Below are 25,588 nucleotides of genomic sequence, written 5' to 3'. Positions count from 1 at the left end.
TTATTTTAACAGAAGAGACAATCAGTGAACCAGTAAAACCTTTTTGCAGCATTGTGTTAAACCTAATGCTGCTCGCTGCCCTGGCTGCTGTCCAACTTCTGCAAACAGGAAAAGAAAGAAAAATAAAAAACAAATGAATGACAGCCTACAAAGAACCCACTGAGGAATGAATATGAACAAGCTTTGAACTTCCTGTTCCCATGCTAACATTTTGACAATGAATAACAATGTGCTACACCTTTTGTTATATTTGAGAAATACAATTTTTCTGTCAAGGTCTGACATGCAAATAATCATGTCTGTTAGTCTGGTAGTGTATGAATAAATATTAGCCCAAAGAAAGGCTTTGTTCAGAACACAGACACTCACTGACTTCAGGAACTGTATTTCAGAGCTGAGTGCTTCTCTCAGAAGCTCAAGCTCTCCTTCTTTATGCATGTCCAGCTCCTTCCTCAGCCTGGTAAACAAATGAAACCCACGTCAGTAACAGGAGGAGTGGTGGAAAAAAAAGGGAAAACAAATCTCTTGAAGGGGAAACTTGTAAAGAGAAGCTTCAGCATTTTTTGTTCTGTATATTGAGTTAAAATCCGTTGATGTTTTCGCTTTACTTGCTGTTTTTTTCATGTTATTGTGTTTTATCACTGAGGAAATAGACAAAACCAAATGAACACAATAAAACTAAATATTTCACATTGGTGTTCATGCTGACAGTGATACAGAACAGCCAGGCACAATATATCCCAACTCTTATTGAAAAAACATAATAGTTTGAGTATTGAGCTGAAGGATCAGAGGGATGTGTTGTGAGAAACAGAAATTCCCACGTTTCAGTATCTATCACAACAACTTCATTACTATAATAACATATAATCAGTTTAACTAAGAAGTTTAAACTAAGTTTGACAGTTTTAAAGTCAGCCCACCTTCCACAGGCAATAATTACGAGTTGAATGACAGTTAATATCCAGAATGATCAACAACTAACAGGAAAAAGGGAATTCATGATGAAAAGTTGCAACGATTAGTTGTTTAATCGCTTCAGTTATTTCTCGCTTTGGCCACTGGAAATGGCGATGAGCATTTTATAGACCACAAGATTAATCGATTAATCATAAAAAAAATAATTGGCATGCCGCCTCACATTATTGTGTAACCTTTATGATGCACCTGCCGACTCCAAACAACAAGACAACCAGACTGAAGCAGCTCCTGTGCCTGACAAGAGTAACTTGGCAGTTTGAGGAGCAGTCCGGCTGCGTCAATGCAAAAAGTTTTAAAATTAGTTTCTGAACAGCAGAGCAGCATAACAAGTGACAATCAACCATTTTGACGTTTTTTATTTTTTAGATTAACAAGCTGCAGTCAGTGTTGTCAGGTCCATGTTATTGTGTATTGGTGATTTTGTCTCTCGGGGCCTTCTGCACAGGGGTGGAGGTATACAGAAAGTCCCACGGGACAGACTACTGAACATTGAGTGAACTGAGAGTGTAATAAATCAAGTTCAGTTCTCACATTAAAATCATCCAACTGGAGCAAATCTCAAAGGCTGGTTGGTTGTAATTCAGGTCGGTCCAATGTGATGCAAAAAAGATGAATCAACCAAAAACTGAGAAGAGACCCGTCGAGATGTTTAACAGACAGCTTCAATAATGACTGTTTACTCTGGTTACAGCTGACTCACTGCAGTGCATATAGATTTACAGACGAGAAACCCAGGTCTGTTATTTCCATTATCCTCGGTCAAATATCACTATGACCATGACAATCTGTCTTACTCATGTTTCTCTGAAAACAAAAAGCTACAGCGGCAGCATCATTATTATGCTTTACAGAAAATTTAGGCAACAAAGAAGACTGTAAACAGTGTTGACCATCAGTGCCGATACCGATGTGATTCACTTATCAGAAATAGGACTGACATCACTCTATGCGCCAATCCAGATTTGAATAGTTTGACTGATTGTTGATTTCAGATTGCACTTTTTGAAATTCTCTTTTTACTTTTGAAATCTACCTGGTAGTAGTTGATGATGCATTGCTGTGCACCCTTTTTCTAAACATTACAGGAGTTGCCAAAGCAGCCTACTGACCTTCAGTTCAAATAAAGTGCTCTGGAATACATTCAAATTTTATGCATTTTTATAGATTTACCTCCACAAGGAGGTTATTCTTTAACAATACTAGATAGGGTGTTTTTCTCTGGGAATAATGCAGGGATCTTTGAAAACAATCTGGCGTATTTAGGTGACTGGTATCCATAAGTGACTGCAATTTGGATTTGTGGATCCACATAAACATCTGGATAAACTGTGCCATTCAACTTTTTGCTTTTTTAATAAGAAGTGCTGTGTGGTTTGACTACAGCCTTCCACATAATACCAACAACAAAGAACAATTATCCACTCCAGTATCGTTTTAAGTATCCATATCAGCATCTATCCAATTCAAGTATCGGACTCTGATGAGAACTGGAACATGTGCACATCTAATGTATTCTGAATACAAACACTGACTTTGTTTCATAATTGTTTTTGATAAACAAGTTAATTATATACAGTACATCAGTAAAACCCATAAAAAAGAGGAATAGATGGTTTTTAAAGTGCTGTACACTGTGAAGTGAGCAGATACATGAACTTTATGGAAACACCACAGAGGAGACCACATCTCCTTTTGTAATAAACACAAACATCAAGTTCTTCTGTTTTCAAAAGCAGTCTGCTCTTATTGAAGCAAAGTAAACATTTCACACAGTAATCTCATAAACATACATACAATTAAATTACTCAGTTCAATCTCCACCTGGTAAAAGCATTGGACTTGGGGCTGTGATTTACCTGTTATGGCTCTTCAGGTGTTTGAAGGTTCTATATTGAGCTTCACATGAATCTGAGACGAGATCTATCTGTCTTTTATTGGAAGTTAATGAAACAATAAAACAACTGAGATAAAATTGCATTTCCACAGTTTGAAAACCTACAGCTGTGTTTTTTTTAAAGTTTACACTTCTCCGTGGAGCTTACAAATCCAATTTTTAAGGTGAACATACTGTTATTCAAACGGTAGAGTGATATTTCCAGCAGCGAGACACTCGGGATGGCATTCTGAATATTGGTGGTCCTTGCAGTTTAATATTAGATTCCTGCAGTGCATTGACATCTTCAAATGAGCCTTCACAAATAATGTAGCAGTAATATATCAATGAAGAGAATCCTACACATAAAAAATACATACAACTCCTAAATCATCAATCCCACGAACATCGACTGAATATTTCAGGTCTCTCTCTGTTGAAGTGACAGGGAACGATCTACACCGGCAGCCACCCTGTTTTGCACACTGAACACTTTTTAAATGACTGTAGCACTCATTCAAAGTGACATGCATTCAATTTCCAACAATCAATGGGCAGAGAGTTAAATATGCGTTTTAAAGAGACGCTGCAGAGGCTGAAGACAGGATTGATGGTCTCAGTTCAAGAATGGATGATCATAAGAATGACTGAGAGGAGGCTTCTCTCATCTGAAGGCACATCCTCAGCACTTCCTGTGGCTAATAAGCCCCGGGGTAATGAAGGACCTAGTATGTTTAATGAGGCTGATGGATGAACAGGACATGCTACCCACATGCATGATTTAAGGGCAATGCTCAGAGAGGGAGGGAGGGAGGGAATCAGAAAGAGGCAAGATCAGGACATGAAGAGAGAGTGAAGGAAGGAGGAAAATAAATGAGGATGAGCAAAACAAACAGATCAAAGTACATGAAAGTTATATTATATGTGCCTGTTTATGCTGTCCTTATGACCTTTAATTAGATACTCGAGTAACAATGTTTAAAATTTCAACATTTTTAAATCATCATCTCGATGGTTTGGGGACGTATTAATCACTTCACATCCATAGTATTGTAGAGAGGACATTATCCAAAGTAGTGGCATCAGCAATAACAATGACCCTTCCTTCCTGGAACACTATTGATCTCCAGTCTTTAATTAAATAGAGGAAGTCTCTTTGTGCAGAAAAAAGGTAGACCAGTGCTCCAGCACCAGTCATGTTTCAATAGAGGAGCTCCTCAATTCATATTCTACTACTAGTTCATATTCTGCTTTGTCTAAGATGTCTTTATGTGTACTGTTGATGCCTCTTTGTGTCCATCGTTCTATGTTTAGACGCCTGAATCTAAAGGAGATGAGGAACGTGTGAGTGATAAAGGTCTAGTGTCAAATTACAGTCTGGCTTTGTGACACACTTGATGATCGACCAAATTCCCATAACATTTTCATGAAACAAAGATGCCACATGCTGCTGTTTTCACACATACTGATGGTGAAAATTAATGCAGATGCTTCCCAAAGGGCACGAGGAAACAGTGAACGGACTGAACGGTAAATCAGTCAAATAAACACAGAAACACCTTCACAGTTTAAAATGGGAGCAGGTACCTGAATAAAAGCACCCTGCAAGTTTGAAAGTCAGAAGTGTGAACTTGACATTTTCACAGGTTAAGTGTGGATCATTTGTCTAAACATACATATCTGTTCTCTAAAGCTCCAAAAGTAAGAGTTATTGTTCATCTAAGGGCCGAGACACACCAAACAGATATCAAAGATCTGTTTTTCCAGTTAAAACATGATGAATGAATCCACTTCAACCAAACTCTATTCATTAGTTGGTAAGTTGCTGGATAAGCATTCAGTGTAAATGCTTTACTCTCCGCCCCTCAGTCATTTTCACTTACAAACCTCCCAGCATCAATCACATTAGCCTTCTTTTTTCCTCTTTTTTCTTTACACTTGTTGACTGAATGAAATACACTGCAGATCAAAGCCTTAATTAAGCCAAATGGTCTTAATGCTCTGTTATTTACACTTCCAGATTTGGACTCCAGCCAGGCAGATACAGAGAGAGAAACACAGACAGGAGGTGGGTTTACTGGTCTATTCAGCACTTCCAACACTATGACTCAGTTCTGTTCTTTGTAAATAACGCCTTCTATCTAATGGACCTGCAGAAAACTGCTTCTTATTGTGTTTTTGACTGTGTGAGTCTCTTCTCGTCCTTTTCTACGTGCATTTGACATCACAAGACTGACCGCAGCTATTAGTGTGACTGTTGAGATTAATTTTTATCAGCTATACAATAGAAAACCTAGAAGCCCCGTTAAAGAGAGGACAGTGATTGCACTTTTGTACAGCAGGCCCTCTGACAGGCTTCAAAAGACAGAAATATAATTACACATCACAGCAGCAGGGAATATTTAATATATCAGAGGGCTTCTTCAAAGAACATTCTGTGTTTTGTTTTTCTTCGCTCCTTTGTGATTTATTGGCATTTATTTCCCTGCAGCATTAACTGTTACTCTTTTATATCTCATAAGCATTGTTACGTTGTTTACATTTTGCAGCGGTGGCCCACCTCTGTAATTATTGCCACCATTACTTAAGAATTTTATGAAATGTCAGGACCTGTCTGCTCCATTAAACTCAGACGAATGGTCGTCTGCCCTCAGGCTCAACTTCCAACCCCACTGGCAGAATAAAAAATTAAAAAAGTACGTCTCAGCAAAACCACAGACACGTTCTTTATGCTGCAACAATGTGTTTATGCTCTGGTTAGGTTTACACACAAAAAGCACTTGGTTAGGGTTAGGGAAACGTCATGTTTTGGCTTGAAACACCTGTTTTGGTCACCACAAATGCAGCAGGAGCTGTCCCAATGTCTCGATAAAAACAACCAGTATTGTCCCCACGGACACGGATGGAGATGTCCCGACTTCCCATTAAAAATATTTCTTTTTGTTGCCACAAACACCACTGGAAATTGTGCTGAGGTCTCTAATGAAATATATCCACTGGTTTTATACTTTATACTTAAGCAGATGGTAGGAAATGGTGATGAGCTGATTTTCTTTCCTTTTTAAGCTGTGTTTTGTTTTGTTTATTATTAGGCCTTTGTTTGTTCTTCACAATGTTGCATTATTAGGGTAAAAATTAGGCCTGTCCCCTGGTTGCATTGATAACTGCGTCCTTTTGGATTTATTGCATCAGAGGTGCAGGATGTGTACCCAGCACCATCACTGAAAACACACATTTAAAACAGACAGGTCACAAAATTAAAACTGAGGTGAACTGAACAATGGGGACAGATACAGACACACATTCTTCTATGTATGTATATTACAATAATAATGTATGGTTGGAACAAAATCACAGCACACCTGGACCACTTGGGAACCACTGGCATAAGGATTACAGTCTGTGACAGAATGTAATTACAAGTACTGCAGACCAGGGAGTATGTACTGTGTCTGTGTGTCCAAATATATAAACCTCCCTCAGCCACCAGACAGTTGCTGACACTTACCTCAGACAGGTGCTGTCAGTGAGAGGTTTCTGACTGACAAACAGGCTCTCCGCTCTCAGAGATTCTGTCATTGCCTCAGCCTCAATCAACTGCCGGTCCAGGTCTGCAGTCAAGAGCAATAAATCAAACACAAAATGACTTCCCTCAAACATGGCAAGATACACTGAACGTGCATTGTTAAAACATTTGCTGAGGTGGCTGAGACAATGGGAGAATGTTTAGATTATACAGTAACCCCTCCACCATCTCAAAGTTGAGATGTTCATACTGTAAGACTACTCCCACTGAAAAGGAGATGCTCTGTGACTGACAGTTAGAGCTGGTTTCAGACCAACAATCGCACAAAGTTGTCAAGGATTTGTCACACAGAATTATAAACCGCTGTGCAGTGTTTTGGCGTCAGATAAGCCTTTAAACTCATGGACCTTTTTACTAAAACTGGATTTTCAAACCAGTACTTGCAACAACACATCCACAACAACGCAGCCTTTTGTGTTTTTGTCTAATGCAGCGCTATTTTCGTTCCAAACACGCCACAACCTGTATAGGTCCTGGATAGCTTCCAGCTGAGAATGCAAACACTGTACTATATGCGTGAGTAAAGCCCATTTTATACAGGTTTTTTTTTTTCTCCAGTGACCAGAGGCTTGTACTAAGAATTGAGTGCAACATACCCAGGATATGTTTCCATTATCTGGCTTCACTCAGCCTAACAATCACGAGTGCCATGAGTACGTTCACACAAAAGGGGAGTAGTTTGCAGCATATGACCGATCACAAACAAGGACAAGTCTACTGGCAGCAGAGGAGAGTATTTTAGAAACAAAGAGTAAAGTATGAGAGAAATAGAAGTTAAACACATGATCCAGAAATGAAGACGACAGGAGTACACCTATGACGATCCACACATTGAGATTTTCTATGAAAGATGAAGTCATTTCCCAGATAAATGATTGGTTAGAAGGCACTGCTTTTACATGTGTTGATCTGTTATCTCTAATATGGTGTGCAATTGTTATTTACCAGAGATGCACCTCGGTAACAAGTGAACCACCATCCTAGCCCTGACAACCCAGGGTTAACCCTGAAGTTACCTCTCTAACCCTTAGATGCGATGAGCTGGCGACTCATCCAGGGATATACCCTGGCCTCCGCCCTATGTGAACTGGATTTGGCCCCAGTAACCCGCAACCCGCAATCCCCTGAAAGGGGCGATAAAGCGGCAACATCTCCGCGACCCTCACGGAAAAGCGGTAGATAATGAACTGAACTGAACTGAACCCTTAGATCCAGCTTCGTAGTAGAGGCCGCTGGCTTCCAACATAGCCATGAAGCCAGAAACTAACAAACAACATCTGGACTCAAGATACTGTACAACCTTGCCATATCTTAGCTAACTCTGCTGCAGTTACTGACTCTTTTTCTCAAGCTTTGATTTCTGTCAAACAGAAAATGTTATAAATAAAAAGGTGTAGAGAGTGCTGCAAAATCAGGTGCCACAGTCAGCAGTCATTTTATGGTGTGAAACATGTGGCCGTGGTTACATGTGCTCTGTCAGAATCACCTTATCTAACATAAAACGAGTCTTGGTAATCACCTCTCTGGATGTTATCCAGGCCCTGCAGTTCGAGCTGGAGTGCTCTCTTCTCCTCCTGTATGAAACTCATGTGACTGTTCCTGCGGCTCATCAGCTCCATCTCTGATTGTAGAGGGAGAAAAGACAAATCCTGTCAAGACCTTAAAGAATGATTGAGTCAAAAAATTAAATTAACACTCCTCAACAAAGGGCTGGGAAGGAATGCAATGTAGGGATTTTTGGAAATTCACTTTAACTTTACAAACAATAAGAAAATGCTGTTACCCCTGAGCCCAGATATGATACATCATGTGTATGAACGGTTCTCAGTGGTTATGGGAGCTATACTCTGGGTGTTGTGGTACTAATGAAAACAGTTTATACCACATCAAAGTGTAATATGTCATTAAAAGCTGCTAGACTAAAAAAATGTATATACACACATATATTGTGCTTCTTTAAAGCATTGCCGCTGCAACTTCTGTACGAATAATCCCCACAATATTTGTCAATTAAACAAAAATAATTAAATACTGTACATTCCCACTATGCGTTGCTTTCCTCCCCATGTCTTCAAAAACACTTGGTTCTACCCGGCTAAATTAATTTTAGTTTGGTTTGACGCATGCTGTCAAAACTCCCAACTTTTTGATATATTCCTTTTATTGCTAATTATTTTACCATACACATGAATGGTGGTATGTTCACAACTAGAGTCTCATTAGTGCTGCAAAGGCCAGGGGTATCAGAGTGTGAGCTGCACAGAATTTAAATCTCATCACCAAATGAGGGACTTTACACCTCAGAAGCTTTGTATTATAACTCTGAAGGCTGGTCTGTGAGGAGATAAAGCAAAACAAGTCCTGAACTTTGATATAGCAAATTTAGCAGTGTTCATTTTAATCAAAGACGAGGTTCAAACTGTGTCTGAGTTTTGTCACTTGCTTTGTTCTCGCTTGTATATTTCTGTACACAATATTATTAGACAGATTTAGCATGTACTGGGTACACTGTCATGGAAACATCAGAGTACATCCACCTGCACACAGCCTTCAAACCGAAATCTCATAATATACTCATTATGAACTATTCGACCACATGCCAGACCTGAGTGTATTTTTTAAATTAGTTTTAGCCTCCTAGTCCAGATGAATGCATTTTGTTATTGGAATATTATTTTTCATAAATTTCCAATATGATGATCTGTTCTCTTCCCCTCTTATTTTATTCTGTAATCCTTTATATACTTGCATTAATCATACAGCATAACTGTTCATTTCCACTCCATTCAGTGACGACTCTAATGACTGATTTCTGCCATCAGTTTAACTTTTATTGTCCACCCACCAGCTATAAATATGAACCAGATTCTTCCTGAAATCAAGCTGATGACTTCACTGTGTCAGCGATGTGCGATACATTATAATTAATCTATTTACCACCACTCATTCCTCTAAATATAGTGTGAAATATACCAAGAAATAAATAATATTTCTTAAATTAACAACCAGGTCCACGTATGCGATACATAACCTCCTCACTGTGACAACACTACAATTTAAAGTCTTTTATGACCTTCATGTAATGATTCCACCTCCGTCTCCAGGTCCAGAAGCTCAGTGTGTGTTTGGCTCTTGAACACTGTCTCTCTGTTCCCTCGAAGACTGAAGTCACTGTTGAACTTTGAGATCTCTTGGAGGAAGTTTTCCTCTTCTTCTTTGGATTCCTTCTTTATCTTGGCCTGGTAGGAAAAGACAGATCATGTGATAATACAAATACAGCTGCCTGCGAGGCTACGACAGCGTCTCCTGCTGCTACTGGTAGTGATATTAATAATGGGCAAACTTTTATCTCAAAGTCACAAGAGCTTACAGTTTGATTTCACTGTGGTGCAATATTTTTCACTTATGCTATTTTACACTTTTCTACTTCCCTCTCTTGGGGTTCACTGCGCTTTTTCATGTGGTTGTTTTAAACACACACACGGTTGCCATGAATTGTGTCCGTTCTTCATAATCAGTGCGTCTCTGGGATCAGCTAATACCCTAACCTTAACTATGACAGCGTTTAAGAAGTGTGCAAGCTATCCTCACTTCAGTGGGCCTGGAGCTTAAACAATTACTTAATTAGCTGGTCGACAGGAAATTAAGTGCATGACGTACACTACAAAATAGGTCAGAATAGCTGTTGTTCTGAGACGCTGTGGTTAACTAATTCAATTTCTATACATCTAAATAGTTTATACTATCTTAGTTCACAGTGTATTTATATGGCACACAACCGATATGATATGAGATGTAAATATTGATTCAGGCCTCAACCCACTAGACGTTCCCCGAGGCGGCTCTTCTGGCAGAGCATCTCCTCAATTTGCTTCAACATCTGGTCTTCAGTTTTCTTCATCAGATCACGCTGCAGCTGCATCGCAGACGACTGCCGAGCCTGAAGCACAAATAGACGAGCGGGCAGTTAAGACGCACAATCTGACAGACAGATGTACTCAGGCATAACATTACTGATACCTTACATGTGCGAAATGTGTTAGTGATCCCACGGGAGGTTCAGGTTAGATTAAAGATTAGATTAAATTATTTTAAATGAAATTTCTAGGATAGGCAACCATAACAATCATTATGTGCGGTATACTGTATAGGGTAGATGTGTTAGTGGCCCTTACTGGGAGATGGCGGACAAAAAAAGATGTGTTGCTTTGACTACTTTAAAAAACGTCAGTGTCAAGGTTTCTGTATAAATTATTCACTTCCAAGCCTCCCTGTTTAGTTCCTCTTTAGTCTTCATCCTGTGTGATTATAGGGTATACCCCAAAAAAAGAAAGTTGCCACATAATGTTGGTGGGTAAATTCATGGAGGATGCTTCTGAAGATGCCCCAGGCAACACTTTCAGTACAGTTCTCAGTCTGTTATTGTAGCTGTAATGAAGGGAGGGAGTTTATTGTTTCTTTTGGGTGGTGGAGGTTCACAGAAGGTTTTCAGCCAGTGCAGTCAGCTTCCAAGTCATCTAAACACCGCAATTATTTTAAGACAGCTCTTATAAACTGTATGACGATATATCATGAGAGCTGTAAACACACGGTGCTGTAAACACACCTTGCATACTAGTATGATGTAAACAGTTTGAATATATTGTTCTACAGGGTCAGAAGGTATCCTTTGTTGTGTGTTCTCAGGCGGATGATACTCAGAGACAGACATGGTGTTGTGTTCAGCAACATTTCTAATTAGACTAGAGTAATTTGCCCTTTTGATCCGATGTCCACTTTTACAAGCACAGGAAGAAGTTAGCGATATTTCTGAGAGGTCAGCGAGCATGCCTTTGACATAATATCTCACACATGCTAAAAGGTTTCGCTAATGTTATCCGGGGGAAATTAGCCATTGATTCCACAGTGGCACTTGCAATTTGCACTGTTGATGAAATGAATGGGAGAGATTAAGTGTTTTCAATCATAAAGCAGATCAGCTGATCAATATGCCAATATGCACTTCTTTACCTCGTGTGTCAATGCCACAGAAACCGTACGCTGCCTTAAGGTAAGTTACTGTGCTTAATTTTTAATATCTCTTCAGCTTAAAATTTTAGGACAAAGTAATCTTATACATTTACAATAAGAAAAAGAGTAGTACTGTAAATAATCTTATTTTATAAACATATGCTAGGGATAAAGTGTAAAATGATACATGTCCCTCCTGACACCACAGAGAAAATAGTGAAATATGTAACCAATATTTCAAATATGATGTTACTGGTCCTCATGCAGGATCCCCAGATGAACACAGTCTGTATCTGGAGGCACGTTCAAAGTCAGACTACATGATACGCCATGATGTAAAAGAGTATCAAGCTGTGCAAATATCAGACTCTTCCATGATAAATCACCAGTACCATCAAACCGGCAACGGTCCCATTCATCTATTATTTATATTGGGCTCACTCTGAAATGTATTGAAATTTGTGAAAACTTGCCAGAACCCTCCAACGTTAATTGCAATGGGTCCGTTCAAACAAATTAAAACCGTCAAAGTATATTACGAACCTGATCAAAAATTCTAAGTGTATTGTACAGGAAGGATTGACAACCACGTTTGGTTATTCATGGCTGCTCCTCTAGAAACAAAATGTATTCATAATTGACACATTAGCAACAAATAAAGAAGACAAACCAAGCTGTAACATGGCTTTACCTTCATATCCAGCTCCTTTTTGGTCTTTTCATACTTTTCAGTGGCAGTCTTGATCTTCTCTTTGCACCTGATGATAGCTGCTTCAACTGAATATACAGATAACTGATTAGGTTAGCTAATAACCTGCACAGAAGACAAATTAGTGTTTGTAAATGTCACTTTTGCTTCAAGGAGTTATGTTATGCTACTGTTAGATGGGTTGAAAAGAGGGAAAAATACACCTTACACATTTTTGCGGCTGATACTGATATTAGGGAGTGAAAAATTCCAATATCAATATATCAGCAGATGTTTGTTTTCATGTGGTTATCAAACACTTTTGACAAAGATCTTGTTAAGGAGATTAACAGTAAACCTTACTGTCCAAAATGGCATCAATGTAAAGCAGTGAACAGTAAACTTTTACTGGGAATTTAATCATTTCTAAATTACCCCAAGCATCTTTTTCTGCATTATGTTGTTAAAAAAAATGTTAATATTGCTAACCTGTCTAGGTAGCATTAAGTAGTCTTCCATTATTAGCTGACAGCCATCACTAAGCTGTAAAGTTAAGTTAGCTTATTTTGCTAGCCAAAATTCCAGTAGGCAAGCAAGCGTTACCTACCTTCTTTAAATTGTTGTGTTTGTTCAGTTAATTGATGTTCAGATAGAAGGATTTGCTCAAAGAGTGTGTCTAAACTCATTTTGAGTAAATAGCTGGCTTGATAAATAACTTGAATAGCTAATCCTGCAGCTAACCATGGACCTGTTACTATGGGCCGGCCTAGCTAGCCCCCATGAAACAAGCTAACTGATTAGCTCTGCCGATGACGCAGCTTTCGAGAATGACCCTCGTCCCGCTCCGTCCCGCGGCTGAAACTCCTGTTACTTTGCGAATATCTGTAATAATGCTGATAAAAAATTACTCACGGTAAAGATAACCAACACTGTCTGTTTTTATAAGCTATGTTAATTAATTTAAGATGTAATTTTTCTTTTTTAAATAAATATCAGGCGCAGTTTTGGGAAACGCGTACGTAACTACAAGAAAAACGAGTGTCTTGTCATTTCAGTTAGCTGTCCCGGATGCTGCTAGCAAAGTTAAAGTTGGTTTTAGGCTCATATTAGTTCACGTAGCTCACATTGCGATCAGTGTCATGTATGATAAATCTGTCACGTAGCTTATTTAATTAACGTTTGCCTCTCTGCTATCACCATTCCTGCCTCGTATCTGCTCTTGTGTTTGACGTACAGCAGTGTTAGCTTTAGCTTTAGCTTTAGCTAGCTAACTGTGGTCTCCCTCATCGATCAGTCCTGACTCACTCAGTCCTGCTTCGGCTCAGTCAGCTTTCTCAACAGTAATCCGCAGAGACCCGCAGTGTAAGTTACATTTGTCACACAATTTACTGACTTTGACCAATTTCCCCCCGTTTCACCACTGTGACAGGGGGGGGGGGGGGGGGAAGCTCCTGATCCGGTGCCATGAAGCACATTACAGTGTGAAACGTTAAATGACCCGAGGACTACATCATTCTGACATTCATTTGCAAAATTAATATCACGTATTGATTGAGGCTTTTCCATAAATCACCAGGCCCGAGCCTCTCTCCTGCTCCCCTGACTGGCAAAGGGCTCCCTTTGGAGACTTGGGAACAAGCAAAGTCATCAAAATGTAAGCAGACAATTAGCCCGGATAGAAAAACCTGAGCCTGTCGTTCATTTGTTCCCACTTTTCCGTCTCTTCTCCAGCTGTGGACACTCGCTGGCCCGTGGCATATCTATTTAACAAAATTGAAAGTCATTCTGAAAAGTGTCTGCACCTTGCAGGATTGATTCATCATACCTAATCACGGCTTCCCTTTTCAATAAGGGGGGTTATTCGCTGACGTGCAAATAAGCTATTTCATCCCATCTCTGTCTTAACCTGCTCTCTCTCTCCCTCTATGTGTGTGTGTGTGTGTGTGTGTGTGTGTGTGTGTGTGTGTGTGTGTGTGTGATGGACGCCCCTGCATCCCTTTTGATTGATCCGTCCCCGTCTTTAATGCAGAGAGAGGAGGTCATTGACAGAGTCTGGTCCCGTGTATTTAGCCAAGTGGATTAGCCTCTGAATGGATCAATGAGCCATAGGAAGAGTTACAAGTGGCGCGATGCATCATCCCTGCGATCATGTGTATGCTGTGCGTGTCATATTTCAAGCCATGTGGTTGGTTTGAAGTGTTTAAAGTGCACATGCTCATACTTTACTGTAAAATATGCAGTGTGAGACATGCAGCATCGTTTAAATGGTTTAATATCGTCACTTTAACAATGACCCTTTACCATAAACCCACCAACAGATGGCGACAGTCACACAGTGTCCGGCCTCCTGTGTGTGGACTGAGGGCAGCTTCCCGACAGCGCAGCGCTGTCAGGCTGCTTTAAGTTGACAAGGAGCAGGGAAAAAAAGCTCATGTAGAGGCTATATTTTACATTACTACCTCTGAAGAGCGTCATCATCAGATACCCAACAGCACTATTCACTCCGCAGTTGTGTCAGCTGCAGTTGCATAACATTTTATTGTCATTTTTGCAAATGGGATTAACATTATAGCAGGCTGGGGAGGAGCCACACACATGCTGGAAATATCATGAGACATGTCCATTCATTGTGTCCCTCAGGTGAGATTAGGACATGTGAGCTCCTCCACATGTTGCTGTGTTAATCATGTCATGAATATGCACTTGCTCTTTGCCCTGAAATGCAAAAAAAAAAAAAAAAACCCAGCCCACACACCTCGTCAGTTGATTGTGCTGCTTTCCTTTCATAACATTTTAAATGCAACCACATGCCCTCCTCTGTGGTTTAATAGCGCGGGAGGCTATGTACATTTTAATGGAGTGGGAAAGTGATTATTACTTTTTTTTTTTTTTTCCACTTTTGTGAGTATGTGAGCTGGAAAGTTTATTAAAAGTAAACACCATTAAACTCTAAAATGACCCTAAAGAGATTTGTAGTGTGGTGTGCAGCTCGGCGGTGATGGTAACCTTTCCAGAATATGATCATCGCTGTGCTCATTAGCGAGTTAGTTTAAAGATAATTGCGTATTTTGTGCGCAGCTATAATATTGCAATATTAAAGAAGAAGGGTTCGCGGGCGGTAGGAAAGGCCAGTCTTTGTAAATTTATAATAAGGTTACTGTACTTTCGCGAGAGGGGGAGAAGCTGGCACTCTCTTCCTGCTGAATGCGCCAGACAGCAGTGGGGCTCCAGTTGGCTGTGCGCGCTCAGACGCACAGACGCAAGCATCCCACTGGCTGGACTTGTAGGACACTCGCTCCCGTCTCGCCCTCCACCGCTTGTCTTTGTCTCCCTGCGGTGAGAAGACCACCCGCACGGGAGGGAAAGAGAGAAAAAAGACGCACTTCTGCTCCCTTTCCTTTTTTTTTTCTTTGGATAGACTACTTAGAGAAACTGTGCCGACGCATCGGGACTGGACACTTTTGGAAGGTGGGAATTATTTCTCGCATGAGGCGAGCTGGATCTGTTGTGTACAGCGGGGGCGCACACTGCTACGTCTTTTCAATGGATTTCAATACAGTGGAGGTACCCTGGGAATTAAACTACTCTTAAGTCGCTTTTTAGTTGTCAGATTTTGTTCCAGCGAGGGGTTTTATGTTTCACATGGAGAGGAAGACGATGATCCTCGCTGCGCTGTATGTCCTTCTGGCTCTTCTGGGTAAGTTTCACTTTATTTATTGTCCACCTAACAGCAGCTGTCCGTTTCATACTAATTCATCCCATAGGTGCGGTAGTCAGGGGCTAAATTGTGAGCTCTATTAATCAGGGGGGGGGGGGGGGGCGTCTGCTCTGGAGGTACCGCGTTGTGGAGGCGGCGGTACCGTCCGAACTGCTCCAAAACGTCAAAGTCAATCAGGAGCTGTCGCTGCCTCATCAAACGATGATGTATGTGAAAGCAAATCGTCACTAAACTGATGATCAGAACTGTCAGTAAAGTAGCTGCGTGGATCCCGAAGTTTTCAAGACATATGGAGATGATTTCATTATGTTTATAACACACAGATCCTTTTAGTTTCCACGTCTGTTAAAGCGCATCTGTAATATTTTAATCCCTGAAAGCATCTTGCAGAGTGCGTAAAACACCAGACAAAGAGGTGTTATTGTGATGCTGTATATTTATTATCATATACACCGCTTGTGTTTCCAGATGTGTTGTCTTATGCCGAGGAGAACCTGCGCGCTGGGGCCACCCGGCTGGACTGTGTGAGGGCCAGTGAGCAGTGCTTGAAGGAGCAGGCGTGCAGCACCAAGTACCGCACGATGAGGCAGTGCGTGGCCGGCGGCAAGGAGAGCAACTTCAGCATGGTGGCCGGCCTGGAGGCGAAGGACGAGTGCCGGAGCGCCATGGACGCGCTCAAACAGAGCCCGCTGTACAACTGCCGGTGTAAAAGGGGCATGAAGAAGGAGAAGAACTGCCTGCGTATTTACTGGGGGATCTATCAGACGTTACAAGGTTAGTTTAGTGTTTTATGAGGAACTTTTTCTTGAGAGGAAAAACACCCCAATATACACCCCTTCACCCCCTGAGCAGACTCTGATTTAAATTGTCACTACTAGTAGGTTTTGATGTGTAATATTGTATGAAGGTGTGTCAGAAAATGAAACAATAGTACAGTATTACTGCTTTTATTTCTGGGGATGCAATAAAACCTCCACAAAGCCCCTCAGGGTTCTTTGTTTGGGCGGGACTGCCACATTTAAACAACAGCCTCCTATCCAGCTACAGTTAATTTGAAATGGACATTCCCATAGCTTTTCCAATCTGGTCAGTAAAGGGATGAGATGATTAGTTGGCCCAGCTCCTCCCACTGCTGTTTGGGGGGGCACCATCACCCTCACCCTCACCCTCCCAGCTCTATGACCCTCCCCACCCCTGCTACCACAAACACACAAACTCAAAAAAAGTAGCACACGGCTATTTATCTAATGAAGCCCAACTAAATCACGTGCAATCACTCAACTTTCATTCAAATTTGGCCTCCGACACGGTTCACGGCCACAGTCCTGCAGAGCCGGGATACTTTTTGACCTCCTAAATCACTTTCCTTGAGGGTAATGGAGCGTGACGCCCCTCAGCGCTGCCAGTGCCATCTTAAAGTGTTGGTCATAGCAGCGGGGGGGGCTTTTAGTCCCTAAACTGCATCTAGCTCATCAACAGCGAGTCCACTTCCAGTTGCGCAACACAGCTGACCAGTCTACCTAATCAAGCGTGTGGCTGTGTGCCAGCATGGATATCGACTGACCCAAATAACCCATGTCACATGCAGGACAATGTGAGGGGTGAAGGATGATAAACAAAACTGGGGGTTCAAAACAAATCTATCTATCTATCTATCTATCTATCTATCTATCTATCTATAACATCTGTTCATCCTCCTCACAGGTAATGATTTCCTGGAGGATTCTCCGTATGAACCTGTGAACAGCCGCCTATCTGACATTTTCCGGCTGGCTCCCATCATAGGTAAGATCAAAAAATCTCTTCTGTGGAGGCTTTCACTTCCTTCTCCAAGTATTTCTTGTTTTTTACTGTTTCATTGGTCAACCGTCTCAGTCGAGATACGGTTAAGCTCCAAGCTGTGCATGCTCTCACCGAAGGTCGTCTGTGTGTCAAGTATTTATCCTCCCTCATCCTCTCCGCTATCTGTCTTTCTCTCCGCTCGTTCTGGCCCCAGCAACACTGCATGCTGGCTGGAAGTGACCTTGCATGGGGAGCTATAGTTCTGAGTCTCATCAAACAGTGGAGAAATGCTTCAGTCGTAGAAGGAGAGGGCTCTTGTTGGCGCTGCTGTATTTCGCTGTGGTTGTGGACAGCTTCCTCTTGTGGCTATTTGAATCCACTTGTTGAAAAGAGTGAGTAATGTTGGGAGAGCATGACAGGCATTTTTTCTCCTCACATCTGTGTGTGGGAGCGATGCTGACTCAAGCCTCTAGATGGCGATGTTATTCCCTTCTTTCACAGCCACTCAGTTACTCTGTGGTCCCACAGCAGAGTATGTTGTTGGTACTTGGGAGTTTAGTCTATGAATGTGGCGCGATCATGTAGCGGCTTACATCTTCATTATTACACTGCAGGTGATGAGCGCTGTGTCAAATGAAACAGACGTGCTCTGCCTCCACATCTTCAAAGAACAACGCTGATATTTTGACCCCTTTTGACACAGATGATCCTTTTCTTTCTGTTTCCTCTGGTATTTATATCTCACAATAGGCTGATTTGCCCTAAACCGATGCTTCTCTGACAGTAGGGTGAGATCATAACGTGGGTGGTGAGATACACAAAATCTTGGACTGGGTTTCGACTTCAAGACCGATTTGCTTCTAGTAAAGAAACACGGCTCAGAATCCAGCCCCTTTTTTGGTAAACCCTATTCTGTCCTCTTGCTACTGCGTAGAACAAGAGTAGGACTTATAAAGGAGAAAGCCACCATGTCTGTGATCCTTAATACACCAGCCAGTGCCAGCAAGGACGAGACATCCACAGCCCATCAGTGCTGAAGCATCGACAGTCTGAGCTGTAGGTTCCAGGAGGGGGAACAGACAGATTTATGGTGTCATTCTTATAGTGAAGGCAGGCACTTCTTATTTTATGTCCAAATGCCTCTTTATGGTGATTGATGGCTTTGCATATACATACATCTCTTTGTAAGCAGCAGAGATCAGACATCCTATCAGCCTGAGTCCGTCATTAAAGCACAGTTATGGAGGTTACAGCTAATTTTATTATTCATTGCTGATGAATCTTTTCTTTATTTTTTTCTACTTCTTGATTATTTTTGTTTTTTAAGTTTTCAAAATCCTTGTTTTGATTGACAAACACTACAAAATGGTTTTTCAAAGACATGAAACAAAAATCCTCCCATTTGAACCAGCAGACAAAACAAATCAAAATGACTAATTGATTTTTGAAATTGTTTTAATTTTCTATTGACTTCAGTGCTGCAGTGGCCTTTAGTTGACAGTTTTGGTTTGTGATCTCTTAAAATGAAGAAATATTTACATGTGAACGCTCATCATGAGCCCTTTCAGACTGTTTGTCTTTGGAGTTTGGAGGTAAAAGTGTTCAGTATTTAGCAAGAAAAAAACGAATTTCAAAGCTCTTGTGGTTTTGGACCCCTTGTCTTGTCCCGACCACTGGGTTGGGACCGACTAGTCGTTTCAGTTCTGCTTCAAATATCCCTTCATGTCGATACACAGCTTTGCATATATGTCTTTTTTGACAAACACAGACCAGTCTGGGTCTGTAAAGTGCTCTTCTGGATAGCTTGACTTTTTCTATGTCTGGATGAGGGGTGATGTGTTAGAAAAAGCTCTGGGCAAGTGAAATGGTGATGAGCATGTAGGACAGAGCTGAGAGCTAACACAGAAAGGGATACAGCTATGAGAAGAGTCTGATCATTAGACAAAAAAAGCCAGAAAAAAAGATACATAGCTGGAAAGGGGACCAATATGAACAGTAGTCTCTGGGGATTCCTGTTTTCAAATTATGCAGATTTAGGTGTTGTTTCGCACAGAACGTTATATTGGAGGCAGGAGTGATATTAAAGTACAGAATAATACCAAGTTTGATTGTTTTTGTCTGTCTATAGGAAGTCTCTGTACAACTTCTATTATGTGACGTCTGCTGAACACGTTTTCTGTCTTTTACATACCTTTAGTTTCACGCTGCAAGACGAAATATGAATGATAATTTTTCTAGTTCATTGCTAATTAGTGAATGAAAACAATTTTTACGTTTGCGGAGTGCTGTTAGGTCCTCAGACACCAGTTTGTGAAGCGCTCATGAGCCGACTCAGCGGCCTGTGGTATTTCAGGAGGCTCTCTGAACGTGTCCCGTGTTTGTCTCAGTCAGGCAGTGATCCCAGGCTATAGGAACAATGGGCAGCCACCATGATCCTGTAATTCCATAATCGACCCCACGTCCCTGACTGAAGCGACTAATCTCCAGTGACACCCATACATACAGTCCATAGATGCACAGACACTCAAACACTCACACTGCTGTGCCCTGAACACCTGTTCCCAACGAAACACCCATAGGCGTCAGTCTGATTTCATTACCGAGACATTTAGGCAGTCGTCTTGGCCTCTCAAATATACGTCATGGCAACAGAAGTGGATGTATGCGCTGTCTTTGCTGATTTACAGAAAATCATTAAAGAATACTTAACAGGGATTAAAGGCAGAATGAGAATTTTTGGCAGTTGCTGTTTGTAAACACAACGTTCAGAGTTGTCCTCCCTCACGGCTCAGCTCCACCAGAAGCGCACCAGAGCTTCTTCTTGGATGCACGCTTATGTTGGTGGATCTGCGCACTGTTATCAGCTGGGTGCTACACAAGGTTGATGCCCTGAGACGTCTTAAACACAGCAAAATAAGACAGTGAAGGCAAAGGGCATGGTACCTGCAGATACAGACACATTGACACACTTCTGGGTCAAAAGGAATGATGGAGAGGAAGTCTATACAGTTTCTTTTCAAGAAAATTTCTACTTATTCTGCCTTTTTAAGATTTAAACTCTGGCAGACTTTTATGTCTGTAAACAGAATTGTTATAAATAATAAATATAAACACATATTGGATACAAGGTATATGAACACTGACGTAACAGAAAGCTTAATAATCTGCTCCAACTGAAATTAAAAATAACATTCTAGCTGATAGATGTGCACAAAAGCACACGGCACACAGCAGTGGGTTAATTCAGCTAATTATTTTCAGATCTCTCCCGGAGGCAGGATGCCTTTACCTCTGGGGTTGAGTCCAGTGAGTCACAGACAAGTGTGAGCAACTCACTTCTCTGCGCCAAAAAAACAGCAACTGCTGCAGTAGTTCTGATTAGTTCCTCAGTAGTGATTTAGAGACGTGAAAAATGGTCAACATTTTGTCGAAAGAGCTGCTGGACATGAGGTCAGCTGCAGTTACACTTTTGAGGATTTACAGATTGAGTGCTGTCTTGTCTATTTTTGTAGTCAACCATGTGCGTTCTGATCAGCGTGTCTTTGCTGCATGGACGTCAGTGGAAGTGTTGCAGGACCAGCAGCGCTGCCATCTTTCCGTCTAAGTTGATGATTCAATATACGACACATGGGAGGCCTTCTACGAGGCTACATACCACACACACGTGATGATATAACAAAGCATGTGCTGTTTTCCCAGCAAAATATCCCTGTGTTCAGTCCCTGTTCAGTCTTCTCTCTGTGTCTCTGTAGCAGCTCTACCTGTTTTGATGTCTCTCTTTCAGTTCATTAAAGGGCTCAGTGAGTTCTTCTGCTGCCCCTGGAACCTTTGAGACCGCCGCTTTCCTATTAGTGGAAAAGTGGGTTGTTTTCACTTTACAATTAGCACACAACATGCGTGACATACATACAACACGAAGAAGTGTGCCTGTGTAGAACAAGAAAAGCTAAATCTGCACAGATACTTCCTACTGCATGTGTTGCATTTTCCTTATCTGTGTATATATGTCCATTTTTGGTGTGGGACTTGTTTTTGTATTCTGAGAGAGATGCGATTTTTATAAGATACTAGGTAGACAAACCGTAAACAAAAAGGTAGTCATCACACTGAGCAGAAAAAAAAAACATTTTCCATCACACCGCATGAGTTTGTACAAGCTTCGAGGGAGGAGAGAGAGCAGACTTTAGATGAAATGGCTGCCCTTCTCTTCACCAGTTGCCCATGTTTATGAGTCACTGATCCATGCAGGAGGGAGCAACACAGAAACAGAGAGCATTATTCTGAGATTAAAGTGGACTTGGAATTACTGCCACACCATTTGGCCCAGGCAGCTGGAAAATCAAAGCAGTGTAGGAAATGGATGAATACACAGCCTGGGTAGTTTCGTATTACTGTATTCATGAATACTTGCTGTTCCAGGTACTTTTCCTGTACCTTTCAAAACATTTCTTTTCTGCATCGACTACTCTTTGTTCTCGTCCCTCTTGCTGTCCTTCTGCGTCACCTTGTTTTTTGGACACTTTAGATATCTAGAATGATGCAGTAATGATAGATTGATAGTCTGAGGAAAAATGCATCGATGCACAACACTATGAATGTATAAAATCACATTAATGGTTTTGTTGTATTTTGTCCCCACACCATGTCTTTGTTGGCTTTTATACGGTAACCAAATCATGCAGTGCAAAAGAAAAAATATGAATCAACAAAAAGTCAGGTCAAAGTGGACTTTTAGTAAAAAATTAATTAAATAATTTGACTTCTTTTATGCAGGTGTTTTGCCCTTGAGGGGATTAAATGTTGTTTTGGTGAGTGCTAATTTATAAACAGGGCAATACTCTTTTTCCAGCTTTGTACATTGCTATTTATTACTGTATATTGCTCTGAAATCCCAACTCTCAGCTCACCGCTGCTTTGTTGATTGTAACTCGAAGAGATGTTGGATCTTGGGCAGCACATTTTTTTTTCTTACCTTGCTGCTGCATGGCATTTTAAGCTGGTGCACCAGTTTTATTATAGCTTCACCTGCAGTCTGACGGTTGCACCGGCAAATGTCTTTTTGTTTAATGTTATGTTGCTTATAGACAACCTTGTACCATGATGTCCCTGGCGGCTATGTTTGCACCCGTGTCCGTTTGGTTGTTGGTTGGTGTGTCAGCAGTATTACACAAAAACTACTGGATGGATTTCTGGATAAAGGGTGGGTCTCAGCCCAGAATGGATAGTTCTGGATAAAGGGATGGATCCAGGAATTCTCTATCTCGAGATAGGGCATTTTTGTTCATTTTTCTGAGACTAAAACATGGATCTTGGTGAAAAAAATCAGACATATTTAGTTGACTTGTATCTATGAGTGAGTACAAAAGGGGACTGGGCTCTGTCAGAGGTATGCGCTCTACTGAGAGCCATTGTAGTTTGACGGTAACACATTGGAGCACCTGGTGTGGCTGAGCCTGTACGGATACAAATATGTGATGTTTCAAAGTGCGGTTAATCGCTGCATCCTTATGTTTACCAAAGTCACAACAGAGGTTTGCTCACCTTGTAAAACATTTCTGCATGTGGGAAATGAGTGATCTGAGCTAGTTTAAAAAAGTTTGGGCAAATTGCCACAAAGATTACGGTGCATGAGTGCAGTGTTTGCAGATAAGAGACCATTTAAGTTTGTGAGCCGGTTGTCATTTTGAGGGGGGAAAGAAATGTAACACGGGGCAAAAAAGTGACACAGACCATAATCGTCAGTCTGGGCAGCAGCCAAAAGTGACTTAGCGTAAATACAGCAGCTGTGGTTAGATGATGGGGTGGCAGTGGGTGAAAACGGATAAGAACATCACAGGTTGCAGGAGGTGCGACCTATGAATAAAGATGAGTTTATACAACTATCATTTTCACTCTGGCCCTGCGGACTGACCTTTTAAAGTTGTTTGGCAGTTTTGAAGTGATAATAGCATTTAAGTTGGCAGCACTTATCTTAAACCACTGTTTGTACTTCAAAACTTTAAGGTAAACAGAGCAAAGCTTGAGAGGTACAACATAGTGTGAAGTTGTGGACAGAAGTTTTACAAAATTTGTCCAAACCCTTTCTCCTCTATGTCTTTCCCTGTCCTTACATGTCAAGGGCATCAGTAACTGTTACTTAAATTCAACTAAACCTAGACAGCTTGAGTTTTTGGAGCCTTTTATCTCCAACCTGTTCGTGTTTCAGATGTTCTTCTTCTTGCGGCTATGCAGTAATCAGAAACTGTGTTCTCTGGCTTATAATGAATTTTTATCCTCTGTCGATGTGTATTCATGTCTGTTTGGCTTAAACTCTCTCCTTAAGCTCCGTCCTCTTCCCAGTTGGCTGGCACAGCAGCTCGCTGTATATCACCCACTCACCACTCATAAGCCCCAATACACCAAAGCTCAATATTGTGTCTCTTCCATGTGTCAAGACTTCAAACACATCTTGTCCTCCTCCCTCCTACTACTGAAGTCAACCTTGAAGCGCAGTTGGAGCGATGTGTGCATATGTGTGTGTGAGTGTGAGTGTGAAAACATCTGTAAGTGCGTGGCCCGGCTGTCAAGCCAAGGCAGCGCTTCAAATCCCCCTGTGCTGACACACAGGGCTGAAAGGCTGTCAGCACCACTCAACCACTGGCTGCAGAGGAAGTCACTCTCATTATGAGCTGCCAATGTTTAGAGATAAGAGTGTCTACCGCTATCTCTTACCCTGCTTGTGTTTGTGTGTATGCCTGCATCTGTGTGTGTGTTTGTGTGTGTGTTTTGTGAGTGTGAGATAGTCAGGGAGGGAAAGCAGAGGAGTTACAGCAGTAGAAACATAATTTATTGTGCTGTATCTTTTGGAGAGGGAGAGAGCGTATCCCGCCTGTTCTCTTAACTTTATTTTTCTGCCCTTATTTATCCAGAGTTGGTTGACTGAGCACACTCGCTCTTTTTTTTTGTGCCATTCCCTGCTTCACACTTATTCAGTCAAATGTGTTTGTAGCTGGGAGTTGCTCTGGATATAAACAGTCCTACGCTGTTTGCCACCAAGCAAGCAGATTTAGTGTTTACTTTGTAGAAGTTGTTGAAGTGAGTGGGTGTTTCTTCACTTCCTTCAGGCTTTAGCTGAGTGATGCACCAATCCAATACACTAGATCGGAACTGGCAACGATCTAACCCTATTAATCGGATCAGGTGTAAGGATGGGAATGGAGAGCCACTTCCAGTTGTGAACCAGTTCCAAGTTGTCCCATCCATTGCAATCTAAGGCTTCTGAGTTAATCAGTTCCTCTCATTGATCCCGGCATGTTTTTCTGACAGTTGTGCTTTTCAAAAACAATGACATCGATCTCCGTCTTCTCTCAGTGGACGAGGAAGTAAAGCAGATACAAAGACTAAACCATGCCTCCTCCAAAATGCACCCACTCTCACACATGGCTATGATGGCTAATGAGGACAATAGACCACAGCAGCTCAAAAATAAATTGAAAATGTTATTAAAGGTTGCAATTTTAGCAACTGCGAGGTAAACAAATTAAAAAACTGCAGTACGCAGTGTTTACCGTCTAGGACTTTTATTGTGAAAGGTACAAAAACAAAAGTCTGTGCGCTGCAGTTGTGAGCTCAGTAAAAGTTTGCCGTCAGACTATGGAGCCTTATATTATTATTTTATTATCTTCTTAAGCATAGACACAACTTATATCCCTCAGCTGCCATATTTATGAAAATGAAAAAGTAGGTTTTGGTCCCAAATCAGCTTACCAACCCTGCAACAATGAGTCATTGCAGACAGGAATAAACAGTCCAAAGCACAAAGAAAGATGACTAATTTTAATGTCTGTAAAAATGATCATCAGATATGATATAACATCAGACTCAGACATTATAAAACCTGACAATATTTACTTTTTTCCACACAGCAAATTGATCAGAAATCAATGACAGAATCAAATGATCTAACTCAGA

The 25,588-nt window shown here is 41.2% G+C and overlaps 2 protein-coding genes across 2 annotated transcripts in view; one reads left to right on the top strand and one right to left on the bottom strand.

Annotated features, from left to right (window-relative positions):
* Positions 1–14: 14 nt before the first annotated feature.
* ccdc172 (coiled-coil domain containing 172) lies at positions 15–12,873 on the bottom strand. Its single transcript, XM_073481591.1, has 8 exons — positions 12,746–12,873; positions 12,142–12,227; positions 10,264–10,380; positions 9,514–9,679; positions 7,960–8,061; positions 6,363–6,465; positions 370–457; positions 15–98 (listed from the first exon to the last, which is right to left on the bottom strand). The coding sequence occupies exons 1-8, from the start codon at positions 12,822–12,824 to the stop codon at positions 63–65; spliced, it is 777 nt and encodes a 258-aa protein (XP_073337692.1). The 5' UTR covers positions 12,825–12,873; the 3' UTR covers positions 15–62.
* A 2,730-nt stretch (positions 12,874–15,603) lies between these two features.
* The window catches only part of gfra1a (gdnf family receptor alpha 1a), a 93,497-nt gene continuing 83,512 nt past the window's right edge, over positions 15,604–25,588 (top strand). Inside the window, exons 1-3 of the mRNA XM_073481590.1 lie at positions 15,604–15,835; positions 16,325–16,630; positions 17,561–17,641. Coding sequence (XP_073337691.1) covers positions 15,772–15,835; positions 16,325–16,630; positions 17,561–17,641 — 451 coding nt within the window. The 5' untranslated portion in view covers positions 15,604–15,771. The remainder of the gene's footprint in view (positions 15,836–16,324; positions 16,631–17,560; positions 17,642–25,588) is intronic.

Source organism: Pagrus major, chromosome 15 (genome assembly GCF_040436345.1).
Source record: "Pagrus major chromosome 15, Pma_NU_1.0".
Taxonomy (NCBI): Eukaryota; Metazoa; Chordata; class Actinopteri; order Spariformes; family Sparidae; genus Pagrus; species Pagrus major.
This window is presented reverse-complemented; position numbering and strand designations above follow the sequence as displayed.

What these genes read in the sequence shown, in the direction of transcription:
- ccdc172 (XM_073481591.1), bottom strand. Translation starts at nt 12,824, where the DNA reads ATGAGTTTAGACACACTCTTTGAGCAAATCCTTCTATCTGAACATCAA. An exon ending in AAAAGGAGCTGGATATGAAG is followed by an intron (nt 10,381 to 12,141) that starts GTAAAGCCATGT and finishes TTTGTGCTTCAG; the next exon opens with GCTCGGCAGTCGTCTGCGAT. An exon ending in AAATACAGTTCCTGAAGTCA is followed by an intron (nt 99 to 369) that starts GTGAGTGTCTGT and finishes TCCTGTTTGCAG; the next exon opens with AAGTTGGACAGCAGCCAGGG.